Genomic DNA, 17,310 nt, shown 5'->3' with positions numbered 1-17,310 from the left:
TGTGCTTGACAGAGCCCAAAGCTTTGAAAGCCAAGAGGTAATTATAAAGAAAACAGAAAGAAAAAAGTCCTGCCTCTTTAAAGCTTTTAGATGACCTTTACTCACAAAGTTACAGAAGCTAGCTCAAAGCATATTTTCTCTCTTAATGAATCCTTTTTACAGCAAAATAAAGCTTATAAAAGGGTATGCTTATAGTGATTTCAGTATCAAGTCTGTACAGACTCCGGCCTATATCTTTATTTCTGTTTAAGAAATGTATGCAACAAAATTGTAAGAAAAAATTAGTGAAGAAAGTGCTGCAAGAAGTTTATATTGCCCTGCAGTCAGTTTGCTGTTTTAATTTGACAATGACCAAAAAACTTGAAAAAACAAAACAACAAACTCAAATCTCCAACTTTTTTTCAAAAAACCTTCCACCCACTGGAGATTAAACATAGTGGTTTAATCATTAAGTTATAATAACATATAGATACCAGATTCCATTTCATCAAGGTAAGGTCATATTGCACATTAACAAATCCTCTGCTATGCCTTAAACTGAAGACTCTGAAATCTATATATTTACCTCCACTGGCTCACTGCAGTCATATAAAACACTTGAAAAAAGGTTAAGCAGTCACACTGCTATGCCCTTCCATATTTCCAGCAATACATGCTATAAAGGCACCTGAAGCATAACCACTTGGAGCTCTTTTTGTACATTCCTGTCTTACAGAAGCAATACCTGTGCCTGTACCAGGAAAGTCAATGTAACCACAAACTGAAAAGTTGCTCTGTATAAGCACTGACTGGCAAAAATCAAAATCGGTGCATATACTGATCTCTATTTAAATATTGCTCAGATATTAAAAAAAAACCAAAAAAACCAACACTGCACTAGGCTTCAAATTCAGCAGATGTGGGCTGAATTCTTCTTAAATACATATGAGTAGATTTCAAAGTCTTTTTTGAATTTGACAATTTTGACAAGATAATAATCGCCTCTGTACAGGACTTTCTAAGGTTTAGAGAAATAACATCATATGATTTATTAAATAATCTGTCAAATTATCTATGAACCCTGCTTTCAAAAGAAATCATATGATCTCATTACAATAATTACAGAAAATCTATGCCTGATGTTATAAATAACATGTACCAGATATACAAAGGAGAGAACTGGAACTTAAAGTACAGGAACTTGCAAGGTTGAAAAGGTGACAGCATAGCTTTGTTCTCTTAAAATAGTCCATAGAAGTTTCTGTGTTTAGTGTCCTGCACACTAGATCAACTTTTGAATCCTAGGCTTCAAAATGGAAAGAAATAAACAGGTCTGTCACTATGCTAAAATGAAATAGTCTAGGTATGCATATTGCAGCCTCATTTCTCTTCCCTTCCCTCACATGTTTTACTCATATTGCTTTTGGAGAAAAGCAAAAGCCAGTTCTACACATCACAACAATTACTCAGAAAGAGAAGCCGAGGTACAAGCTAAAATCAATAGAAAGTATCTTTAGAATTTTAAACATCATATCAACTTCCATTTTATATATTCATGCTTCTTTCAGGATAAAACAGGACTGGGCAAAACAGGGAAGAAGGGTATGGTGTTTACTTTCCTGTGATATAAGTACAGTATACAGGAGAAAGACGACAGGATCTCTGAAATCTTTGTGAGGGAGTTGCTTCCTTTTAACTCCTGCTGCCATGGATTATGGTCTTACTCTAGTAGTCAGCACTGCACTGGCAAAACTGAAGAATCTCCTGCCTTTTACACTGGGGCAGTTACCTTCTTTTAACTCAAAGCTCCTGCTTTTGGAGAGTGAAAAGCAAAGGTTGTTGACAATGCAGACAAAGCTTCTTATTATGACACTTCAAGATAAAAGCTGATAGTGTCACCTGAGAGAATGCTACAGATACCAAAAGATTTCCTTCTTAAGGTACCTGAAAGGTACCTGCTATCATTCCTCTGTGCTGGAGCAGGACAGAAGTGAACCTCCTATGTGTCAATAACATCACCAGAATAAACCCCTGCATGATTCCCACTGCCTAGCTCTCTACATTACAGACACTCCAGCACAAGTCGTCCCCATAGCTCCGTGAGAATGAGGAGTCAACAGTCCACGAACAAACCTATTCCAAGTACAAAATAGCCTTTTATTCACTGTGAAATAAACCACAATGTGTCTGAACAGATACTTAATGCTACAAGGTTAGTTCTTTCAGAAGGCATTCAGAAAATTGTTTCAATACCTTATAGAGCTCAATTACTAAACAAATACAAAAATAGCATGAGTTATTTAAACAGTTGAATGGTTAACTGAAAAAGGAGAATTCCTACAATCATTTTTTTAAGGTTTTAAGTGTAGAAAGCTATCTTCTCCAGAAAAGTGAAATCAACTTTTAAAATATTTTTTCCTTAATGAGGCAAAAAAACAGCCCTCAAAATTATCAAATTACATAAAAGAAACGTGGAGACTTTGAAAATGGTTGGATGTCAACTCACCAGTCTCTTCATAATTTTCAATAAAATCTTGAGTTCTTTTGGATCGTTTTTGGCCTTCAGTACTTCAGCAAAGCTGTGCATGTTTTCTGGAGATATACTCTCCTGATTGCTCCCACCATACAGCTGAACCAGCAATAATAAGCACTGTGATGCACTGAAAAATATTTCAGGATCTTCACTGGGAAGCTAAAAATGAATAAAAAATAAACAAACAAAAATCAAATTCCAGTTTCAGAAAAGTTGCGTTTCACTGGGGATTTGGAAGAGCACTAGCATTTGCATTGTGACAGGAAACAATCATTTCTAGTTGATTGACTTAAAATTCCAGTAAAATAAGCTTTAAAAAGTGATGAAAATATAATTAAAATATATTTACTCTCAAGCAGCAATATAACAATATCTGCCCTCTGTCTGTTAAGTGTTCTATCTAGAGTGACATCATATCATCATCAGAAATGTTGCTCCCAACTATGTTATTTTATTCTACTTTCAACAGAAGCAGTAATAGGAGAAAGTATCATTATAGCCATGATGTCTAATCTTCTACATCATGCACACCATAAAATTTCATTTAATTATTACTGAATCAAGCTTCTTGAGGCAGAGCACAAGCTATCTAGTTATTTAATGGATTTTAAGTAGCCAAATTAGGATGTACATTTTGAAGATTTTAAATATTTTCTTGAATTCTAACTTTTCTGCACTCCTTTGAAGATCAGACACTGCAGCAGGTCCTAGCAAAAGGATGGAAAATTCTTTCCTGGAAAGCAAAGTTACAGAAAAGATTAAGGGACAAGACTAGAGATCATCTTTAAACAAGCTCCTGACAATATGACATCATGATCAAAATGATTTCTGTATTTCCTGAAAGTAAAATCTAGAAATAACAAGTATAGATATTATATTAGGCCTGTATTTGGCTCTGACAATAACATTTTGGAATGACAACAGGAACGCAATGTCTAGTGTGAGCACAGAGAGTTCACAAATGCTAGTGAAAAAAAATCATAGTTTTCTTGGGAACAGGCAAGAGGACCACAGACTGGAAAATGTAAGGCCAAGAACTGAGGAATTCCGTGTCTATAGCATATCAGAGGCAGGGTTAAAATGAACTTGATCATATCCTCTCAATCATATGTGGGAAAAAGCAGGCTGAGGATAGGTTAATTCCTTTACCTGAAAACTGATAAGCGATGATAGCTTAAAACTTTAGGAAAACAATACAGATTAGAAGAAGGATAATACTTTGATTTCCTTTTTGTTCTTTCTCTCTTTAATAAGAATGATTAACTGCTGAAACAACTTTCTTAGAACTGAGACAGATTCTCCATCAAAGGCAATTAAAATATCACAAAAATGTTTTTTATTTCTAAAAAATAACATGACCATTTACTCGAATGAGGAATTAATTTCGGAAAGTCCTGTCCATACATAACCCTTGACTAAATCATTGCAATAGTTTTTTCTCACCTTATAATCTATGACCTGAACAAAATGTCAGTGGTAGTCTTAACCAATTAGGTATGGAAGTATAAAAACACCTCATAATGCCCATTCATTTTTCTAATTATGGAAGTATTATTTACACCAAAGAAGTCAGATTAAAGTACAGCAAACAAATTATCCTTACAAACAATAAATGGGAAAAATTGTATAATTTGTCCAAATATGACAAATCATTTCAATAATGATAACTTTTTAAATCTGCAGTATGAAATTCCTAAACTTTTTCATTTTGAGGAAAACCCATACAGTTACTTCAAAGCAATGTGAACACATCATTAAACATAACATCTCTCAAATATTCAACTAGCAATTCCCAAGGGATCTGCATGCAAATACAATCCTGTTTTCTACTAGCTTCATAGAGTTGCTGTTTAAAACAGACTGAACTGAGATGTAATCTCTGAATATACAGCCCCAAGACATATCATATTCTATTTGACCTAATACTAAGCAAGTGTCAGGACCATAACAACTATTTCTTCCTCAGTTTTGCTGTATTTTTTTTCTTCATTCCAATCTAATGCCAATCTATTTCCTTTCCATCATCCAGACTTCTCTAATAACGTCATCAATGCAATTAGCAAGGCTAAAAAGCAGGAAAAGCTACAAATAGTAACAAGCCTTACAGTTCCATTTATATCTTTAATCCTTAACAAACTGAAAAACAAAATCGCTGGTTTCACTTGGGGCTTTGAGACAACTTTTATTTCCTTCATTGAAATAAAATGCAAGGAGGGACAGCTACTTTAATGTATGTCTCTCACACCTTCTAAAAGCAGCATTCCAAGTTAGTTACTAGATCAGTGTAGGCAGCTGTATCAATCAACCCCTGAAGAAAATCACTAGGATTATGCTCAATTTCCAAATGTTTGTTGGCTAAACAAATGTAAAAAATGAAAAATCAATGAAATTTTTGGTCAGATATATCCTCGCCTGGGTACTGCAGTGGAGGTCAATTCCCTGGGCTCCACAGGCACAAAAATTCTATGTTTAGTCAGTATCACAACAGCTATACTTGGAACTGGTCCCAAGGCTTTTTCCTAAGATATTCATGAAATATCAGAGGAGTGGAAAGGTGTCAATCTCCATAGAGGACTGCTCCTACAACAAACATCTGTGAAGAAATCCATAAAGCACCACAAACTTCAGTGGTTCTTCCCAACACCATGATTGTCAAAGAAGCAAATAAGCAAGTCCAGCTGGTTAGCATTATTCCCAAGGGAGGCTGATTGCAGCAGGAACATCCAGTTAGGGAGGCAGTGGTACACTTAGCCCTGGGTGAGGAGGAGCTGTGCTTGGGTGTGTGGCCTTGCTTGAACCTTGATTCTTTCCTCCTGGCATGCTCAATCTTTTATCATTGTTGCTGTTCTTTGTTCCTCAACAAGAGAAAGGCAAACCCTTTCAATCCAGTGAAAGGAATTTTCCATCCAATCTGTCTTGGCATCATATAGGTCTTGCTCCTCACAGGTTTTCAGTGACCATGTTCTAAGTATCACTCTGCAGTTCTCAACACCTGCCCGTTATGACATCACATTACTCAATCACCAATGCCAATGAAGTCTTTCATCCCTTCTTGTACCTCAGGCTCTTCTGCCCCTCTGCCTCCCCGGAGACCCTTCGAGCTTCAATGTTAACTAGACTTTGGGGAGCAAGTTGCTGTTGCCCTGGGAAAATTCAGGGCAAAACAGTAACAGGACAAGTCTTGTATGAAGAGAAAAATAAACTTGGAACAGGAAAGGCCATATTTACTCTGGAGGGAATGAGAAGCATTGGACTACAGTCTAAGCCATCAATAATGAAGGTGGAAGAGGAACTCTAAGCAATGTCCCTATTTAAGTATGTCCACATCAGCACTTTTCTCTGTAACTCTCACCACTTTCCTGTTTCACTTCTGACAAGTAGTGATTTAGATGTCAAAAGTTGTAAGCTGAAATATAGCACTGGCTGCCAGTCAGTGTTAGTACTCGTTATAAAGAGTAGGGGATCTGAAGAACATTAACCATATCAAAAAAAACAATGGCTGAAAATAGAATAAATATCTGTAAATATAGAAAACCAAGAATGAAAATTCAGCCTTCAAGTAAATAATATCTCATGTTTAACAAGAACAGGAAAAACATAATCATGTTGTTCAACAATGAATATAGATGGATGGTTCATCTCTGAAGTAGATGGAACAGCATTCTGATTATTTTTCTAATCAGAACAATTCAATTTTGTATGAAGCACATTTTCTTAAAATGCATTTATAGTTTTTGTTCTTTCAGGAGAGTAGAAACCCATGAAGAAACCAATTCTAACACTTTAAAAGAGTATCTGTCCCTTAATATCTCATAATTACATGAAGTTTCCTTTTCCTTTACCAGTCTTAGAGAGGATTATGAATTCAGCCCTTCAGCAAGATAGAAAAGTTAGCAGTACTTCTCCTTGCAGCTGTTAATATTCTTGGCTAGTGTGTAGCTTGAAGACAATCCAGCACCCTAAAATAAATCACTGGAAAGCTAAGGTCATCAATTCTGTCTTTCTCTAACCAAAAACTGTAGATTTTTTTTCACTTATTTTAAAATAATACCTCATGACAAGACTTCTGTGCAATGAAAGTAGTATATAATGTTTTGCTTAATTTTTATGGCCATGTTATAACTTCCTGTAAACAAGCTTATAACATAAAATTCTATTTTCTTTTGCTTTCCAGATGGAACCTGTTCTGTGTATTTTAGAGTTAATGTGGTGAAGAGCAGGAAGATTACTGTTGTTGCACATCAATATTTCTGCGATCTGTTCTCAAAAATTCCATCATTTTAAACTGAGTTGCAGTGTGTTCATGAATTGCAAACCACTGCAAGAAACGTGTGATCATTTGAGCTGAAGTGGCAGTTTTCACATCGTTGGAATTGTTACAGCATCTAATTTTAGAGCTACAATGAAACTGCCTGGATTACCCGGAGGGGACACTATTCCGGTGCATTAATGAGGTTATACACATAGAGAATTTACTACAATAAGAGACAGATATTCATTAGATCACTAATATGATTACAGAATGTGCTGTAAAGAAAGCACCATGGGGATCTATAGGGAAGATGATTTTGCAAACATTATACAAAATGTAAAAGCAAAACATCACCATTAATCTGCTAGCTTTACTATGCTATTCTTATTAGTAAATACGCACAGTTTTAAATTAAAAAATAAATATAGCATTTTTACTTAGGGCCATTCTCCTACCTCAGAGAAAAATACATATATATATATTCACTTCATTTTAATCTAGGCTAATTGTTGAGAAACTAAATCCCCATTCTGAAATTCTGTGCATGTAACAACATTTTCTTTCCTCTGGTGTGTTTTTTTGGAAATTTTTGGGTTTTAGGATAGCTCTATATGAGACAATACTTCAAATACAGGATATAAACGTATGTCCCTCCACTTGGAGCATCAAACAGTCTGTATTCCTAGAGAAAGAAATGTGAAATAAAATTCTATAGCTGTAATCTTCTGCAGTCATTTTCAACATTCATTAGTAAATAACTTCACGTACTCTAAAAACGAAATCTGGGCACAGCCTTAGAGTCAGTGCAATATAGAGACAAAAGATGCCTAGAAAAGACCATCTCATTCATCTGTGTGCACTGAGGTTTCATATTTGTCCTCTTCACGTTTGGACATGACTAACTGGACTTTCAACAGTAACATATGGGACACAGTAATCAAGTGTAAATTTTCCCAGTGATACTGTAATGACGAAGCCTTCCACTAGAAGTCAAGGAAAGTTCTCTCCTGGCAGTCTAGTAGGCTCCAGAAACAACTGGAAGGTCTACATAGGAACTGAATGTAGGACCTGCAGAAAACAAAGTTCCTTTTATAGGTACTGGCATGGTTTCTGAAATTTTGTGAAAGTCCACACTGAATGTTTTCAAAAGTAATTTTTTTCCCCAGCATAATAGGTACATCAAAAATAAGAAGATGTTTTGTATGTTCTACAATTGCTGTAGGTTTAAGAATAATATTCAAATGATGTTTATGTTAAGAAAAGGAACATTACCCAACAAAGGTAAATGTAATTTACTTTTTAACACAAAACTGTCAAGGAGAAGACTAAACGCTCAACTTTTTTCATCTTACTGATCAATTTTGGTCATAATAATAATCTTGGGATTAAATACTGAATTCTCCACATTTGCAGTGTTCCCTGCAGGATGGAGTTTGTAATCATTTCTCTTTTTGCATTGTTAAATCTCTGAAATTTCATTTAAATGCAATTAGGTTTCTGAAACTTGCTTTGCTATGCCTTCAGTGACAGACTAAAGCACAACTACAGAAGGGAAAAATGGATTCAAAGTTTTTGACATTTTGAAGTTTAACTCTCATTAATTTTTTTAGGGATTATTGAGAGAAAAACATGTAGAACTTGAGCAAAATAAAAAGGCAAGCAAATGAGACATGGAATAATAATCTACTTGAGGGACATATGTTTCAGTGAGAGAAAACAATTACTCAGTGTGACTAGGAAAGTGGGAAACTAAGACCTAGGAAACTGTGACTAGGAAACTATGTAAGTGACTATAAGAAACTATAAATACACTAAGATAGGCAGAAATAGCAAAGTAGAGAAAATAATTTTAACTCAGTATTTCAAAGTAATAATTAGTTCAAAATTTAAGACCTTCATTATCTCCAGAAAAGGAAGTTCACAAAGAACTGAATGCCTCAAAACAGCAATAATAGGTTATGCATCAATACAGCTCAATGAATACAGAGAACCACCACTGGTACCTTCACAGAATTTCAGTTTAGGTAGGCCTGAGGCATTTTGAAGGGTAGGGAGCACATACATCTGGAGACATGCTCTAGACTTCACAAATAATCTATTTCTATTTAAAGAGATTAAAGCATAAGTCATTTTAAATAAGTGGTTCCTAAATGCTAAAATGATTATTCCATTGCTGAAACTCTTCCACGCTTAACAGGAAATGTTTAATACAGCAATAGGAAAAACATATTTGAAAAATCAAATTTAACAAACCTAGCTGAAATAACCTTCACAGATCCAAACAAAAAAAAATCCCTCACTCACAAGAATCTTTACAAAACTGAAAACAAAACAAAACGTACAAAACAGTACGTACATATGTATGTATGTATCTATCTATCTAGCTAGCTAGCTAGCTAGCTATCTAAAGAAATGGCACTGATGATCTTTATCTTTTACCTGTATGTTAAAACCAGAAGATTTAGAGAAAGTATTTTAAACAAACTGGAATCTTCAGAAGAACAGAACAAAGCAAAACACACTGGTAATTTACAGCCATGCTTCTAAAATACAAGGGCAAGTCACAGTCTAATCAGTACATGCTAACTATACAATTATCCTAACCTTTAATTAAAAACTTACAAAAGACTTCCAGGTGGTATAGGCCGAGTTAAAGTTTGGCCTCTAATTTTCTGTTCTTTAAAAAGTTAATGTAATTTAAATTTCTGACTAGTTTCATTTTAAAGGAACATTTGTGTCTCTTCACATCATACTGTTTATCATACATAGTGATTTAAAAAAATCAATAAAAAATAAATTAAAATAATTTATAAAGATGAAATATAAAATCGTTGAAATTCAGTCACTTTGTTTTAGGATATATAGAGAACATTTCCAAAAACCTTTTGTCAATAGCTGGTTTAAATAAATCCATCAAAGGAGGACTTAGCACCAAGTATAATGCCAAAAATTAATAAAAAAGGAACCACACACTTCCCTAAAATAAATGATGATGGACTGCGTTAAAGATAGTAGAAGGATCACAGTACTGGTATCAGAAAAAACCCGAAATCCTCTATTTAAATGAAAAAAAAAAGGGTCCAGAAGAGAACACAGTGAATCTGAAACATCCCTAAGTGAAATAACCCAGAAAGGATACTGTTATACACTGAAATTCTCACATGCTATTTTAATGGCTTTATGTTGACTAAAAGGCTGATAAAGCCTCTAAAAGCATTGTCCAGCTCAAGAAGCATTCCTCTACTACAAACCATTACACACAGAGTAAATATAGATCTCTGCATGACAGAGGTTGAGCTGATGGGATGCATTAGGGCCACAATGCAGCAGTCTGTGGAGATTTCAATGCAGCGCTGCGAAATCTAGTAAACCCTGCAAAGGACTGCCTTTAAAGAGACACACTTCAAAGATGATTACAAATCACCAGGGACCACTTCCACTCATAAATCCCTCAGGATCATGTTGAAATAAAACAAACCCCTTGAGAAAACAGCCCCAGAAAACAATACTAAAATGCATCACTCACTATAAACTAATTTTGCATTTACTAACTTTTCTAAAGGAAGCAGTACTATTAGTTTCAAATTTTGAATGCCGTCGTTTTCCTATGCAGTGGTGACTAGTTTATTCTGAAGGACAAATGCTGGTTCTACATATCCAAACTGAGAACCTGCAGTCTGCTCCTCATCCCACTTCTATGCTCTGGACAGACTTACTTTGACATCACTGGTAACCTGCAAGTCATTGTGACCTGTAACTTCTTACAAAGTGCTAAGAGTATAAGATGGGAACTTATAAACAATTAAAAACTAGTAAATAGTGCTCAAATATGTTGGTTTCAGTTGCATAATTCCAACTTTAGCAACATTCCATAAGGTTACAAACAAGCAAACTCTCACCAGTTGAATAAGCCGGCTTATCAGGTCTGTCAGGGGTTCATTGATAAGCAGAAGGTCTTCGGCAGCCTGTGTGTCCCCTCGTGCGCCAGATTTCCGTGCCTTAACAAGAGAGAAAAGAAACCAAAAGCAACCTTGGTGATTGTTCTGTTATGAGGAACAAATTAGCTCCATTAAGTGGTCAGAGTGTGAATGGAAGTTTGAAGGAGACGTATGCACTTTTTTCACATTAAGTATTCCTGTGCTCCCAATGAACTCCCAATGCTCCCTCGGTGACAATAAGCACAAAGCAAAAGGACCCATGCTGCTGTGCCATTCTGTACTGGCTCAATATACTGACCTGACATCTGTTCAGCAAAATGCAATAAAATGTATGTGCAAAAGATGACTCAAAAATGACTCAAAACAAGGTAATCAAGGTGACTGAAAATTTAGGATTCTCAGCAATACTACTGAATTTTGCCTGTCTGCCTTACTCTGTATCCTGAAATATTCATAATATGTTATAATTTAAATTATTTCTAGAACAGGAATAATAAAGTTTTCAAGTAATAAGATCAGTTTCTACTTGTAATTCTGACCACTGTCATCCCCCCATCATCAAGACATACTACTTTCCTAGGCAATGCTATTTATGACCAATCCCTACCCCACGGCACCTGAAAGGTCAGCTAGAAGGATTTTTCATTAAATGTCATTACATCCGCAAAGCACCAGCTTTGGACCATGACCCTATACAGTCAATCTGCTAGAGGAAAAAAAGCAAACATTTTGTCTAAAGAACACATTTAAAAATAATTTGCATTGGGTTTCATTTATAGCTCAATCCTAAAAATCACTGTCCAAGTGTAATACTTCGAAGTTTTCATTTGGCTATGTGAACAGAGGAGCAAGTTCCCTGAGACAGGTGCCACTACTGCTCAAACTCCACTGTTCATACTTATGAGCTGAAAGGATAATGCCTTTCTTTTGGTAAGAATTTCTAAGTAAAAGAGAACTGAAGAGTTATTTCTCCAGGCAATAAGTCTGGAGTCATTGGTATGTGTATCTCTGAGACTCACCAAAATGACCTGGAATGCTGAAGGTCGAGAAGGACAAAAAGTACAGAGAAGACAAAAATTGGAACGTTTATATTAATGAAGAAAGGGAAGTAAGCCACCTTCACTTCAGCAAAATTTAAAACAGCTTTTTCTTTTTAGTGCACAAAAGACGGACACCTTCCATCAGGATGCTTTGATTCCTGATTTTTACTTTCTTAAACTTTTATATATTAATGTCTTTGGAAAGAGAATGAATAATAATAACAGTACTAAAGAAATTATACACACTATACCATTCTTAAACATATATTAAGTTGCAGAGTCATATAATCACAGAATGTTAGGGATTAGAAAGGACCTTAAAGATCATCTAGTCACACCCACACTGTTTCCCAGGTTTGCTCACGTCTTATTCAACCTAGCTTTGAACACTGCCAGAGTTGGGGCATCCACAGCCTCCCTGGTAAACCTGTGCCAGAGTCACAAGATAGAGTCCATATACCAAATTGAAATTTCAAATTCTCTTCAGCTAATATGGATCAACTCTGGAAGATATAACAAAACGGGCAAATTAATCTGAACGTACTTGGACCACAATGAGAAAACTCTTCTCCTGAACCTTGGTACAGGTATCAGCACCATCTGGCATGAAGTACTTAAGTGCAATGGAAAAGTGGTGACTGCATTGCCTATGCAACTGGATAAGGTTATCACTTTACACATGAAATATCTGAATAAAAAGTATTCAAGTGAAGGTACTACCATCTGTAAAAGACAAATTAAGCCTCAGAAATGGAAAATACAAGAAGATTTGATTCTGTTTTACAAGTTCTGATTTAAATGGTATCTTATTCAAAACATCTCTATAAAACCAGTCCAAGAAAAATATTTGTGATGCATTTAGTGACACATGAATAGTGGAACACAATGTAGCCAGTAACTAATGGCCACCATTAAATAGGGTATGTGTACTGATGGAGAACTCTTAGGGATTTTGTGATGAGTATGGTCAAGACACGTAAGCCAAGACAAGTAACACCATTTAAAATTAATATTATATGGGCACAGAATAGACCTATGCTTCAAAACTCAGTTTTCCAGTTGCTCCTTGTTACTCATCAGCCTTTAAAAGCAAAGCAGATTACTTTGACAAGAGATAAACAAAACTGGAGCTGGGGTTTCAGTGTATCAAGCAAGTGTTGTATTCAAGTAAAGCCAGAACAGAATTCGGCTTTGAACAAACAGATTTAATTTTAAATCTAAATAAAAACCATCAATTCAGTTTTACCAATCCATGTGCAGGATCCTCTCTCCCCATGTGTCCTCCAGAATAATTTGCCTCAACACTGCTGTATGGAGCATAAGTATAGAATTCCACTTTCTATGATTACACAGAGTGATGCCAAAAGTATGACAACAAGTAATTAGCCTACAAAATTTGATCTATTAAGTGATTCTTAGATTAAAATATCATTACAGAATGTGCTAATAGAGACTTTAAAAAGAGAAGGTATTGTGCTATCACACATCTAAACCAAACCAAAAAACTCATAGTGAAATGTAGTTTATAACAAAGCTACTTGAGTAAATCAATGTAGAAAAAAGAAAAAAGCTCCGTTTTCAATATCAACTTCTTACATTAAGCCTACTTAAAAAACCACCCCCAAAACCCAAAAAAAACCAAAAACCCCACCACAAAACCCTACAAACCAGAAAACACAGAACCAAAACAAAAAAACAACCAACCCACAGAAGAGGGCCTTTGGGGACTAAAGAAGCCATGTCCTGAAAGATATTATAACCTATCTGCAATCTTTTTGAATCTTTGTCCTTTAGATGTATTTCACCTAACAAATATCTGTTCTTCAGCGAATAATCCCAAGAACATTAAAAAACTAACATGAAGAGCATGTGTTGTTTGCAGTGTAAATACAGAAGTCACTTCTACTTGACTGACTTAAAAATTTGGCAGATCATTTAAAAAGAAAAGAAGTATTTGCAATATTTACATCTTATCTAAAAAATTATGAATGCTTTTCCTTCATATGTTACTAAGAGGGTTATGTGAAATTTCTTTGAACTGTATTTTGTACTCCATTTCTAAGGAGTAGGAAGTCTTCATTGGAGGAGGAAGTCCTACCAATGCCATCACTTGCAGTGGTTCAAACAGACACTTGGAAGACAAATTGAGTTTTCACCACACTAAGAGTTCCATAAAATCAGAATAGTGGGAGTCTTGTTATTAAGGATAATAGTAAGTTATCTAAAAAATTGTTTAAAACAGTAACAAAGCTATGAATAAATCCCATACCTGCAAAGTCTGGCGCACAATGCTTGCTGTATATGTCAGCATGTACTGCAAAATGTCAAGTAAGGACAGAAGCAGCACATTTGCCGTCTTGGTGCTTCTTTTATCATCTGCCTCCAAGTACAGGGTCACAGCTTCTGTTAGGAAATTACGGATGTGACAAGCCAGTCCTATAAAAAAAAAAAAAAAAAGGACTATCAGAAAAAGAACATGTGGAAGGTGACCTAGATAAAATAGATAGGATAAAAACAAATTTTACACTCATAGAGTTAAAACTGATACAATCACATTTGCTAACTGCATGGATTAATTAAATTAAAACCTATTTTGAATCCTAAACTTTCCTGTAGCATGCTCACAAGTCTCTCTCATAACACCCAAAGTTACAAGAATTTAGCATTTTCTACAGGCTGTTACAAAGTGACACTTCAAGGTGGAACCTAGAGCTTCTTAACCGAGCCTAAAAGTTTCTTAACAGGGCTGTCAATTAGAACCTTACACATATGCTTTAATTACAGAAGCAAACAGTGCTATGCTTAACAAAAAATATATTCAGAAGAGCATTATAAGTGAAATACGGCATACTATATTAAAATGTTATTAAGATTTGTTTTACTGATGGTAGTAAAAACTTTCTTGAAAATATCTTTTGTTTTGAAGGGATTTTTTTAAGCTCCTTTAGAATTCAATAATATCAGCCCTGTAGCCTGCCTAACTGAAAATCAATAGCATAGCAGAAAAATATAATCCAATTCAAGGCAATATAGTTTCAATTCAGAATCTTTCTTAGTTTCAAATACAAAGTGACTGAGTTCATTATATTTGATCTTAATCTATTTCTTTTAGATTTTCATAAGGGTTGAAATATACTTTGTTTTTTAACAAAACCATTATATCTTTGCAAACCACCTTTTAACCTTGCAATTTGCTATGCAGTCACTTGGCTGCACATATATAGCAACACCGGAGTGTACTGTATACCAACTTCTAGTCCTCATGACTGTCAAAAAATGATAAGTATTTTATTGATTTCAATGAAGTAAAAAGTGTTCTTTTATAAGTTCTCTTTTTAGAAGTCATTATATACATATTTCTACAAACACCAACACACGATTAATATGAAACACTGTAGAACACATTATGTGCTTTCACCATTCAGTTTTTGAGAGCAGTCAAAACTTTGGGGATTTGAACTATTTTAGCCTTGAAAGATACTCCATCAATTAATTAAACTTCCTACAAAATTTTCTTCTCCTATTCCTCGCTGTTAACACTTTCTTCAGAAAATTAAATACAGTAATTTCATGAACACAAGCCGCACCATTTTGACTAAGATTTTGCTCCCAAACCAGAAATGCGGCTTATACTCAGGAGCAGCTAATATGTGAATAATTTTCTGACATTTACAACCTCAGAAGTGCCAGCCAGGGTGCCGAGCCGAGCAGTTGCAAAGCCGGCATTTCGCGATTGTTACAAATTGTTACTCTGTTGCGCCGCGGGTGGAGCCTGGCACCCTGCAGGCAGCACGGGGGGCGGGGAGAGAGGCGGGAGAGCTCTCTCCTTCCCTCCTCTGCCGCAGCCTGGGGGAGAGACGAAGGGGCCCCGCGCCGCCATTGCCGCGGCTCGGGGAGGCGGTGGGGGCCCCGTGCCGCCATTGCCACGGTTCGGGGAGGAGGCGGGGTGCTCTATCCCCGCCCGCCGCCGCGGGACCGAGGGGGGCTCCGTCCCTGCCTGCCACCACAGGGCAGCGCCGGGCCGTGGTGACTGAGCCCAGTGGCAGCGGTGGCTGGCCCCCAGCGGCCCCGCCGAGCGGCAGCGCCGGGCTGGGCCACCTGGCCCCGTCGGCAGCCCCGAGCGGGCCGAGCCTGCACAGCCCGAACCAAGCCAGTAAACCCCGCCCTGCTGCCGTTCTGTTACTATTTGGCAACTTTGTTGCACGTGGGTCCTCGCTGCGAATGACAGAGCGGCTTATACTCAGGTGCGGCTTATTTATGGACAAAAAACGAAATATTTGCCAACACCCAGCGATGCAGCTTATACTCAGTGCGGCTTGTATTCATGAAATTACTGTACATTTCATTTAGAGTACAGTTATAGTCCTGGATCATCAAGACTCTTACTCTGCTTCTATCTCAGATCTTCTGTGGTTTTATGATTACTAGCATTATTCTTTCACAACAGTTTATTGATGGACAACAATGCAGGACAAGCTTTGAATTTCCTGGAGTTTTGTCTAAATAAAAAACAAGCTCTCAAAATGAAATAATTCTAATCTCATACATTTAATTTCCTTCTTTTTTACAGTGAAATTTCTGCTGCAGTTCTGAACACCGCATAGAAAAGTCAGCACGCATCTGACAGTGACACATATAAGTGATGTCACCAATACCCACCAAGAAGAGAAAAGACAGACATAATTGCATGTCTACTTAACGTAAAACTTGTGGTTAGTGTATGACTATTTTCAACAGATTATATCAGAATAAACCTAAGCAAACACTCCACTAAGACTTGATCCCTATCAAAGTGAAGTCTGAAAAACTGCCTGCAGGGATGTGACCAAGTACACATTGTTTCTCCCTGCAGATGGCCACAAAACCCACAGCCACATCAAAATAAAGGAGTCACTCCATTCTTTCCAGATGGCTTACAAATAACCCCTAGGACAACGACTTGGAGATGAATGCTGAGAAGGCTACTTTCATAAGCAGGCATTGCATTACATGGGTCATCTTTAAGAATTTTTTAGGCGGTAGTCACTTATAGCACAGTGAACAACAGGGAATGACTAGTGCAAAACGCTAGGACCCATGACTGTGATCTGCAATCCCTTAGTTTTCAGCTTTGAACATTAACAGTTGCTTATTCCCTTAGCTGTACCAACTGACTCATTTCTGTTGTTTGGTGAATAAGCCAAACATTCAACCTTCTCCCCATCCATTGAGACATTAATAATATAATCACCTAGATCGTATTTTTCTTGAAGTGCTTACATCCTAAGAATATGCGTATTAGCATCCCTGCCTCCAAACACCTGAGATATTAATGCTTATCTAGTTAACTAAAACATCAGAACTAATGAACTTCATTGAGGTAGATGCATGCTCACACAGAGACATATGTACAAAGACAGGTAGCCAAATTTGAAAATTTTGTGGGGAAAAAAATTCTTGGGACTTAAAATACATTTGGAAAAATTTTTCATCCAAACTTTATTACAAAGATGTCTAGGAATAAAACACTGGTGCAACTAACGCACTGCATGATTCATAGAGAAACAAGATAAACACTTGGTTCCACAG

The 17,310-nt window shown here is 36.3% G+C and overlaps 1 protein-coding gene across 6 annotated transcripts in view; it reads right to left on the bottom strand.

Moving 5' to 3' along the window:
• Positions 1-17,310, bottom strand: part of ULK4 (unc-51 like kinase 4) — a 235,925-nt gene that overhangs the window by 54,406 nt on the left and 164,209 nt on the right. For 4 of the 6 annotated variants that reach the window (XM_033061515.2, XM_033061505.2, XM_033061533.2 and 1 more), the window contains exons 33-35: positions 14,012-14,178; positions 10,664-10,762; positions 2,486-2,671 (exon numbers count right to left, since the gene is read on the bottom strand). In XM_033061515.2, coding sequence (XP_032917406.1) covers positions 2,486-2,671; positions 10,664-10,762; positions 14,012-14,178 — 452 coding nt within the window. Of the gene's footprint in view, positions 1-2,476; positions 2,672-10,663; positions 10,763-14,011; positions 14,179-17,310 lie in introns of those variants that run through there. The other 2 variants (XM_042779236.1, XR_004418123.2) reach the window with 2 other exon arrangements.

This window comes from Catharus ustulatus, chromosome 1, assembly GCF_009819885.2.
Source record: "Catharus ustulatus isolate bCatUst1 chromosome 1, bCatUst1.pri.v2, whole genome shotgun sequence".
Taxonomy (NCBI): domain Eukaryota; kingdom Metazoa; phylum Chordata; class Aves; order Passeriformes; family Turdidae; genus Catharus; species Catharus ustulatus.
Note: the sequence above shows the minus strand (reverse complement) of the source record. Positions and strands in the feature narration are given on the sequence as shown.